Source organism: Nicotiana sylvestris, chromosome 12 (assembly GCF_000393655.2).
Source record: "Nicotiana sylvestris chromosome 12, ASM39365v2, whole genome shotgun sequence".
Taxonomy (NCBI): Eukaryota; Viridiplantae; Streptophyta; class Magnoliopsida; order Solanales; family Solanaceae; genus Nicotiana; species Nicotiana sylvestris.
In genome coordinates, this window is record NC_091068.1 from 139,666,606 (window position 1) to 139,677,424 (window position 10,819).

At 37.2% G+C, this 10,819-nt stretch overlaps 1 protein-coding gene across 1 annotated transcript; it reads right to left on the bottom strand.

The window, feature by feature from the left end:
• Positions 1 to 3,642: 3,642 nt before the first annotated feature.
• On the bottom strand, positions 3,643 to 10,602 carry LOC104222204 (polyadenylate-binding protein 7). The gene is made up of 10 exons (XM_009773398.2): positions 10,265 to 10,602; positions 8,743 to 8,861; positions 8,451 to 8,644; positions 8,045 to 8,304; positions 7,846 to 7,952; positions 7,575 to 7,764; positions 6,203 to 6,492; positions 5,874 to 5,999; positions 4,446 to 4,658; positions 3,643 to 4,098 (listed from the first exon to the last, which is right to left on the bottom strand). The coding sequence occupies exons 1-10, from the start codon at positions 10,458 to 10,460 to the stop codon at positions 3,901 to 3,903; spliced, it is 1,893 nt and encodes a 630-aa protein (XP_009771700.1). The 5' UTR covers positions 10,461 to 10,602; the 3' UTR covers positions 3,643 to 3,900.
• Between the last annotated feature and the right edge of the window lie 217 nt (positions 10,603 to 10,819).

Below are 10,819 nucleotides of genomic sequence, written 5' to 3' on the forward strand. Positions count from 1 at the left end.
AATCAAAATTAGTAACTTCTTTTGTGTCCTCATAGAGCTCTTGAATGCTCCTTGTCTTTTGCAATTATTCATTTGAACCTTCTTGAGAAGAGGGAGATGCAACATTTGTTGGAGAATAAGGTGGAGTTGTGTCCTGCACAGGTTCCACGGTCTCCGGTTCTTCTTCATCACCAAAGTATGGAAGAAAATCATATGAAGTTTCTTCCTCAGCTTCCCAATTCCATGCCAGTTCTTCATCAAATTCAACATCACGACTTACCACCACCTTACCACTGCTTGGGTTGTATAGCTTGTAGCCTTTTGAACTCGTATCATAGCCAACAAACACATGCTTGACACTTCGATCGTCAAGCTTTGCTCTCCCTTGATGTGGCACATGAGCATAGGCTATGCTCCCAAAGATTCTCAAGTGCTTGACACTTGGCTTTCTTCCACTGCATGCTTCTTGAGGGGTTTGATCTCTAACATTTCTTGTTGGAGACTTCTTATTCAAATAAACTGCACAAGAAACAGCTTCGGCCCAAAATTCCTTAGGAATACTTTTAGTATTCAACATACATCTAGCCATATTAAGATCGTTCGATTCTTTTTCTCTGCAACACCATTTTGTTGAGGTGAATAAGGTACCGTTAGAGGGCGACGAATTCCATGAAGTTGACTGAAGTCATTAAATTCATTTGAGGTGAATTCGCCTCCTCTATCGGACCTTAGAGCTTTAATTTCATAGCCACTTTCTTTCTCCACAAGTACTTTGAAATTTTTAAAAGCAGCAAAAGCTTCAGATTTTTGGTTCAAGAAATAAACCCAAGTCTTTCTACTAAAGTCATCAATGAAAAGCAGAAAGTATTTTCTTTTACCAAAAGAAGGTGGATTGATTGGTCCACACACATCAGTGTGGACAAGCTGGAGCGGCTTGGTTGATCTTGACATGGCCTTCTTTGAAAAACTCCTCCTTGCATGCTTTCCAAGAAGACAAGCTTCACACAATTGATTGGGATGGTTAATTGATGGTATCCCATGCACCATGTTCTTTTCTCCCATTGATTTGAGCGCTTCAAAATTTAAGTGCCCAAATCGCATGTGCCAACACCATGATTCATCTTGCACATTAGCCTTCAAACACTTTGCATCAATTGTTTTAAGATTCAGAGAAAACAATCTATTCTTTGCCATATGCACTTTAGCAATTAGAATTCCACTTGAATCTCTAAGCCAAAGATGCATATTTTTCATGTGGATGTCATATTCCTTTTCAAGAAGTTGGCCCAAACTTAAAATATTACTTTTTAATTTTGGCACATAATAAACATCTTGAATTAACTTGTGACTACCATCTTTACAGGAGATCAGAAATCGTACCTATCCCTTCGATTTGAACCTTTGAGGTATCTCCAAAGGACACATTACCTCTCACTGTTTTATTGATCTCCACAAACTTCTCTTTGCATCCACACATATGATTGCTTGCTCCATTGTCCAAATACCACGAGCTGCAATCATCTCTGTCTTCTTCCTTGATTGCCATCAACAACGTTGACTCATTTTCTTCTTTCTTGTCGTCAACAAGGTTAGCCTTTTCTTCAACATTGCTACGACATTCCCAAGAGTAATGGCCAAATTTATGACAATTATAACATTCAATTTTTGATTTGTCATACCTTTGTCCATTATTTTCTTGGTAGTATCCACGTCCTCTTCCTCCTCTTTGTCCACAACCACGACCTCTGAATGTTTGGTGGATTTTAACTTCATTGTTGAAGTTGTTACCATTACTTCTTCCTCTTCCATGACCTCCTCGACCTCGTCCTCATCCTCGTTCGTTTCCTCGATAGCTTGTTTCACCTTCATAATCCTTGAAGGATGCCTGAGTTTTAAGAAGTTGCTCCGATGGCACTTCTTGTCTCCTTTTGATCTTTTCTTCGTGGGCATGTAAAGAACCTTCCAATTGCTTCACCATCATAGAGTCTAAATCTTTAGATTCCTCAATAGCACACACCACAAAATCAAATTTAGGTGTTAAAGTGCGAAGGATCTTTTCTACCACACAGACATCTTCTATGTCCTCCCCGTATCTTCTTAGTTGATTTACAACAACCTTCACTTTTGAAAAATAATCCGAGATGCATTCGGATTCTTTCATTTTTAAAACTTCAAAATCAGCCCTTAGAGTTTGAAGTTTTACCTTTTTCACTTTGTCAATTCCTTGAAAAGAATTTTGTAAAATCCCCCAAGCTTCCTTTGAGGTGGTAGCATCAGCCACCTTCTCAAACATGGCATCATCCAAACATTGATGGATGAGCGTGAGAGCTTGTTGATCCTTCTTCCTTGTCTTTGCCAAGACCTCTTTTCATTTTGAGACAGAGCTTCCTCATTATCTGGTTTTGCATACCCTCTGTCTACGATTTTCCACACATCCTGGGAGCCAAGAATGACTTTCATACGTAGACACCATTTCTCATAATTATCTTTTGTGAGACGGGGGTACTGAAAAGATAGAGGACCATTATTTGTCATGGCTCTGATACCACATTGTTGGGATAAAAAATAATCTCGCCCAGGAATAATATTCACAGCAGATAATAATAACACAAGAGAGTAACAATGACACCAAATATTTTAGCGGGATAAAATGCAATACCCGAGTGGAGCAATATTACCACTATAATATTACAACTCAGTAGTGTCAAGAGACTACTACAACTTTGAAAGAAATAACACTCTTTATTTAAAATACCCCACTACAATATTACTACCACTCACTAGTTATCTCACAGACCACAATCTGTGGATTACTCTCACTACTTTATGCTTCTCTCGTTATTTTGGTGTACTTAAACTGAACGAATGAAGCTCATATTTATAGGCACATTTTCACCAACCCAACCAATCTGATTGGTTCCTCAATTTGTAAAGTCCAGATTTCAGCCGCCCTTATTGAAAAAATTTCAGCCACCCTAATTTGACTTCACCAATTTTTTTAACTTTTTCTTTATTTCCTTTTTTCCTTTTATGGGTCCTACATATCCAACATGTAATTTGTTTCTTTATATAGGATATTTTAATTTATGAAGGGTATAACTATCGGTCAATATTATAGGGATATTTTTGTCGTTCAACATTTAACTTTCTAGCATTCATGCTTTTATAATAATATAGATATAGATAAAAATCTAAAAACATAAACTATAAGTATATATTAATTAGGTTTTTAATCAATATAAATATAATTAGACAAGGAAAAAAAAGGAGAAGAGGAGAAAGAGGGTTGTATTTAATTATACGCGAGAGATAATGGGTTAAATTAACAGGAGAGAGTTTGGTAAATACAAATTTTCATTTGAGATATATGGGTTAAATTAAAGGGAGATAATTGATAAATACACTTTTTTGTCTTGAAAGAATTAATTTCTGCTTCTCCTTAAGAACAACTTGTAGCTTCCCCAACAACAGAGAACAACTGTTTCTGCTGGTTCTCAAACCACTTCTTGTTTTTGGTCAAACACCTCAAGTCTCCACACAAAAGAAATGTGTTTTTTTGGAGAATAAAAGTGTTTTTGGCTTCCCAAAAGCTATCGCAGCATGCACACATCATATATAGAAGGATATTTAACTAAGACAAATATAAAAAGAAACACACCATCATAAAAAATTTCAAAAGTCTGCACTAAAACCAAAATATAATATAAAGTCATGTAAAATCTGAAGTAAATCCCTCTAAAGAAGGTAAATAGAGATAAGTCTATTTTCAGACAAAAAGCCGAAATGTGAACTCCATGCAGCGGAGTGTGGGGTTGCCAGAATGTATGACAACCCTTGCTTACTCTATTACCTAACCATACCACCACCCCTTCAGAAAACCTCAAACTTTTCTAAAGACAAAATTGTCACAGCAGCCTTTCTTCAGTTGACAGCAACTTCCGCGGAAAGAAAACTTGGATGAAGTGAATCTTGGCTAGAAACTTTAGCCTTAGACAGCTTGAGCACCTCAACAGCTTCCTCCACCTTGGTTGCCAGAGACTCCGGCGACTCCAACAACAACAGTAGTTCCGCATTGTCCATCTCCAAGAGCATTCCCGTTATCTTTGCAGCAAGGTCGGGCTGCAGAAACCAAGTAATTTTCATTATTAAGATGGCTTTGCTAATTCTCCGGTTGTCAGGAAACATCGAAGACCAATCGCTACTAACTGAGGTTAGACTGATTGTAAATAACCAAAGGTAAGTGAGAACAAAACTAGACAGCTTCAAAGAGCTTCTTGACAGACCACCAAACCAAGCAATCAATTTGTTAAGGATGGATTAATTAAGTCCTGTCTCAAGTGTTTCTTTAATCTTTTGGTTTTCGATAAAAGAACCAATAAACCAGCAGCAATCTTGAAATTATTTGGCACAAGAAATCCAGCGAAAAGCTATTATTGAAGGAAAAGGAAAGATAGAAAGAAATTCACCTTATGTTGATTGACAAGAGGATAAAGGCGCTCTCCAAGTATCTGTTTCTGCTGCTCAGGAGCAGCAGAAGCAAGCAAGGTACTCAGCATTTGAGATCCCTCAGCAACTGATCCAACAGATCCAACTGCAGCAGAACCAGCATTTGATGCAACAGATCCTTTGTTCATGTCACGAGTCCGGCCATTGGGCACATATTTGAACTGCCCAGCACGCTGCATGCATGCAAAATTTTGGGAGTATTTAGTGAATACATTGGCCACCAATCAAACAGAATAATTAGCGATTTTTCGAATAATTATTATACTAGGTTAAGGCATTCACCAACAGTAGGAGTTTGTAGCTTATTAACGTACACAACTAAGTAAAATGAACAAATAAGCTATCTTTTAATATTTAAAACAAACTTCTTCTCCGAAATTATAAATGGCTAAACCAGCTCTTATCTTTTTAAATATGGTACTGGGTTTTCAAAGTGATTGTAAAGGGAAATATATCGATTTGCTCGACAAAAGAATTCTAATAGAGAAAAGAAGATATTTAAGACGCGGGTATCCTATGCAGATGCACTCTTTAGTACTCCAACAGGAGAAAGAAGGATTAAACTGAAAACTCCCAGCTTAACTATCTCAAACAAAATGGCCCATGCACACGCCATGCCTAAAACTTGAGGACAACGTAACATAGTTACTCGATAGTTGAGACCAGTAAGTGTGAGGACTATACAATGTGTTAAGTGGTTCTTATTACAACTATTTAAGTTCTAACATATGTTAACTCTGAAGAGAATCAGTCTAGGGGGAGAAATAAGAAAAGTAACCAGGTTCCCATTTCAAGATGAAAATTCCTGAGTAACTTGAATGTAAGTATAGATGTTATAGCTACTTTGTGAGACATGAGTCGTACCAAAATGCTGAGGTAAATATAAGGCAAACGTGGATATAATGATATATGATAGTGCAATACTACAAATTAGAAATAACATGCAATACTACAAATTAGAAATAACCAACTAACCACAACAATTTCAGGAAATTTAGTGCCAGCACACAGAAGGCCTAGATGTTTCAAAAATATGAAACAAACTTCTGGTGGCAATATAAAGGAGTTAAGCAAGATTTCTTGAAAAACTATACTATCAACACCAAAAATCACGAGTAGCTACACAAAATTGAGAATGGAATAGATACTAATCTTTATGCTTCTGCGAAATTATTCTATCCTTTACCTGACTATGAATTTAAGCACACTAATCCCTTTCAATCTAAATGCAAGCTCATATTTCATGGAAGCCCCAAATGTCAAACTTTTGAAGTTAAACAGTTTTTAACGTAAGCATTCCAAATAGAACTTCTAAAAGCACTTTGGTACCCTTACACTTGGACAATCAAGATTTCACATTATGTAAAATAGGTAAGGAGGTTAACCACCTGAGGATTGCCATTTGATAACACCACTGATTGACTTGATTGCTGCACGCTTGTCACATTTGAAGCTGGCATATATCCATTCATCCTTCCCCTATTCTGCCTATATTGTCGGGAATTATTAGGAATCTGAAAAATAAGACGCAAGCTGTGACCTCCTTCATCATAAGTTTAAGTTATAGCATGTTAACACAGTTTAACGTGTCCCAACTGGTGCTAAAAGGATAAATTTTTTGTGCATTCAAATAGAACTTAATCGACCATAACAAACTCCAAGAAGTGGAGAAAGTAGAGATACCAAGTGAGTGCTATGAGTGTTTACAGGGACTAACCAAGGGAACTGGAGAAGGTTGAAAGGCAGGTCTAGTGGTGTTTGTGAACCCATTAGTCCTCCAACCCGGCCTCACACCGAGAGCCTGATACATCAGCCCAGGTCGTGTAGGCATTTGAGGAACAACACCGGGGGCTGGGTAGTAAAAAGGAGGATATCCACCAGGAAACATAGCTGGAGGTCCTGTTAGCCCTGCAAGTCGTTGTGCATATAGAAGCTGTAGTTGGGCCTGTCTTTCCTCCTTTCTTTGAGCAATAGCCACATATAACGGCTTTCGACGCAACATAAATCCTGTGAAACATCTCATAAACATCAAAGCTCATACAGTGTAGTCAGTTAATGCCGAACTGTGATGCTAAGAGATCAAGACACCTATTATGGCAAGTAAATCACTCAATTCAAGAACGGAAACTGTCAGTACACCGAAGAGTAGGTGAACAATATGAGAGAGGAAACAAGAGACAACATAGAATTTCCAAAATTGAAGCACCTTTATTGGGTGAAGAATGTGCTGATACAAGCATGGGGTGATATAAGCACATAAACATTTTTTTTACAAGGAATAAGCACATAACATATACTTGACCAATAATATACGCAAGCTTGGCCTAATTCCTCTATTTATTTGTCTTAATACTTGCAAAATGGCTGGAACAAAATTTAGGCTTCTTGAGAAACTAAAGATGGCTTGTCTCCTTAATTTGCTTTTCTAGTCAAAAATACGACTGAACAAAGAGTATGTCGGAAAGAAGTTTCAGCCAAATTCATCTAAAGCCTGTTAGTGACTAGTGATAAAATTGGCTCTATGATCGCAGAGCACTTGCCAAAGCATTTAGGTGGGAAAAAAAGCATAAATACAAAATGACATGAAGCTCAGTTCAGAACTTTCCACCTGAATGAAGTGAGACAGTGATAACAAAATAAGAATTATAATCTAATTCTAAGAGTCTAAGATGTTTAATGTAATTTTTTAATAGCTGTCACTGACCATAACTGACTCATTTCGCTTCACAAGCTTCATGAAAGATATGTTTGCTTCAGCACTAGCACGTGTTTCTGCCTTAAAATTTAGTGTTATGCTTGGTCTGTTACATATCAGCCAAATAGAGAGCCTCATTATTTGGCAGCACTTGTTCTTCATTTTAATTGCTTTTTTAGATGGTTCATGTCTGTCACTTTTCCTACAGTGAACTGATTAAAATCATGGAGATGCTCCACATAAATCCTATATCCTGGTTTTGTGGTGCTCAAAAAGATCACGGGGAAGAAATAAAAGATTGTAGCATGTTTTACTATAATTACCTCGTGTGAAATAACTTTCACCACCTAGTTATTCATTATGATCTAGAGCATATTTAAAATGTATGACTCACCATGAAAAGTATTCACAGCTTTATAGGCCTCCTCTGCTGTGGAGAAGCATACAAATCCAAAGCCCTTACTCACACCTTTCTCGTCTTGCATAACTTTTGCAGAAGTAATTGTGCCGCATTGGCTAAACAGCTCGCGCAGCTCATTATCAGAGACATCATCGTCAACATTCTTGACATACACATTTGAACCCTGACATGATAATCCAAGTATTTACATAAATAGATCATAAATACAATAATTTCTTTGTGATAAAGAAATGAGAATGAGGACCTGGTATTTCATGATTTGCTCCTTCCTTCTCTCCTCAAACAGACGCTTCAAAAGTTGTTCGCGCTCTGCTTTCTTTTGTGCTCGGGCTACATACAAGGTCTTGGAGCCTACTTAATGCATACATGTCTCAGACAAAATAATAAATGGATCGTCTGCAATCACATTGAGAATACAACAGCATCACAAAGCCATGACTTACCAATTGGTGATCCATTCATAGCTTCCATTGCTCTCCTAGCATCATCAGGATCGTCAAAGTTCACAAATCCAAAACCTTTTGAAGCTCCACTCTCATCTTTTGCAATGACCAAGCTAATAATCTTCCCAAACCCAGAGAATTTTTCTCTAAGATGCTCTTCCGAGATGTCAAGGTCCAAGTTCTTGAAGTACAAATTTGTGTATTTAGCATCAGGACTGGGCAAAATCCGGTCACTCTTCCTGACAAACTTACCAGCATACCTATGCCATCAATGTCATAAGATATTCATAAATACATAGACTAAGATAAGAAGCTTATAAACAACAAAACAATCAATTTATTTAAGTTCATCATGATTGTCAAATGGAAAGCTAGATGATTGCAACAAATACGGAAATGCACATACATCTGCTTGTCTCCAACCATGGTCCCATTAAGCTTCTCAATAGCAGCATTCGCAGATTCTTCAGACTCAAACTGGACAAAGCCATATCCTTTACTGTTCCCTTCCTCAGAAAAGACAACTTTACAAGATAAGGTATTTCCAAACTTTTGAAACATTTCTTGAAGCTTCGCATTGTTAATTGTATCACTTAAATTCTGTAAAAATAAGAATTTGGATAGGCATCAAAAATAGAGAAACTGTTAAGATCTCAAATCAATTGAACACTATTCACTCAATCAAAGGATGCTCATACCTTGACGAACACGTTTCCTTTCCCACTTCTTCTCGCATCAGGGTCACGACGAGACCAGCAAACCCTTATAACTTTCCCATTGAGAGTGGAGTTATTTTTCACCTCAATAGCGCGTATAGCTGCACATATTTTTCAAAACAAAAGAAGCTTTCCAAGTTAAAAATCAAACCACATAGTATTTCAAAAAAAGTCAACCATATACGACAGCAGTTCATACACAACAAAGATAATTAAAGAGCACTATCATTGTCCCTCAAGTCTCGTTGGTCCAATAAATAGAAGTGTAATAAATGCTAACCAGAACGAACTTTCTAAGCAAATATCACAGGCAGCAAATATCACAAATATCACAGGACAGGAAAAAACAACAACGATTATCAGCCGTCAGTGAAAAACTTACTAACACATTAAGTATTACACTAGTTTCGATATCTTCTTGGAATATCACACACTTCATGTGGGGAAAATAGTTTTATTTCCCAATTGAATTTTATTTTTCCATTAGACGGGGATGGCATATAATCAAAAGGTTAGCTCATCCCTTGTACGCCAAAATCACAGGTAAGATAATATCCGCTTATCCACAATATTTTATGAATGATACATGCTGTTAGCCGATAAAAGCAACTAAACTACAGTTAATGAAGTTTGCTTCCGTAGTCTCTCAACTTTCCAAAACGACAAAGCAATTAACGAGTATTACAACAAGATCGAGATCTAGAATAACCATCCAACCAATGAATCATCAAGGACCTAAAAAACATCATGTAATTAATGTCAACCTTAAAGGATCCAACTTGTAAGAAGAACTACCTAAATGACTCATACCGGAAAAAACAATAAACTTCCTTCCAGTTATAGCCGATAAAATCACAAGATATCCACTTATATACCTCTTATTTCATAGAGCACCAACAAACATATATTCCTAACAGCTAATGTCAGTGACAGATCAAATCAAATGACTTGGAGCAGAAAAATCACTCAAATCAGACAATCAATTCCTCAGCATTTGATATCATACATCTTTTCTATCACAAGACAGAACTAGCATACAGTACACCAAAAGCAACATCATGCATGAGTACACAGTAAATAATTCAATTTAATTTTTTTTAATCTTAAAGAGCAAAAATGACATTCGCCCTCTCTATCTTCTTCTCTCACTTTCAGGCTATCTGATTAATTTATTGATCCATTTATTAACAGCCAAAACCAGCACCACAACGTTAATAGACTAAGACACTTAAACGAGTGGCTTGTCCGTACCGTAAACACAAAATCTCAAAACTTGTACATTAGAGTCTATTCAATTATCGATTGATCAATCATGAAATCAATTCAACAGGAAATTCTGATCCAAATTTGCCATGCAAAAGCAAAATTCAGTTGAATTTTGAACCCGATCACACGAAGTAACGTTTCTATCGATAAAAACAAGACACGTACACACGGAGACCCTACCAATCAATGTACATACTTGGAAAAAGAGATAAAAATAGGGAGATATAGAGATATATACCGTCTTGAGGAGAAATAAAGTTAACGTAGCCGTAACAGAGGGAACGGCCAGTGGATGAGTCACGGCAGATGCGAACAGAAGCAAGGCTTTTGAACTCAGAGAAAGCATCAAACAACTGTCCATCGGTTACGTCATGGTGAAGGTCACCAACGTACAACGATGCCGGCGTTGCAGGTACAGTCGGAGGAACCGCCATTGACGTACGTACGCCTCACACAATTCAAATGCAGAAAGAGAAAGTGACTCTGTGTGTGTGTGATTTGTAGAGAGAGAGGAAAAAGCGAGGCGTTTCGATTCGGAACTGAAGGGGAGCAACTAAAAGGAGAGAAACAGAGAGTGAGTGAGAGAGAAGTGGTGTATTGCCTTATAAAGGAATGCGTTTTAATTCTGGTAATCTGGAGAGGGGATTAAGAGGGTAAAATGGGTAATTAAGAAAATTGGGAGAATCTGTTTTGAGGGTTGGGAAGGTAAAATGGGAAAAAATGAGGGGCAAAGAGGGAAATTAAAGGACAATTGTGAGCGTGAAAATGAGCTAAAAAGTGAAGAGGGAGTGTG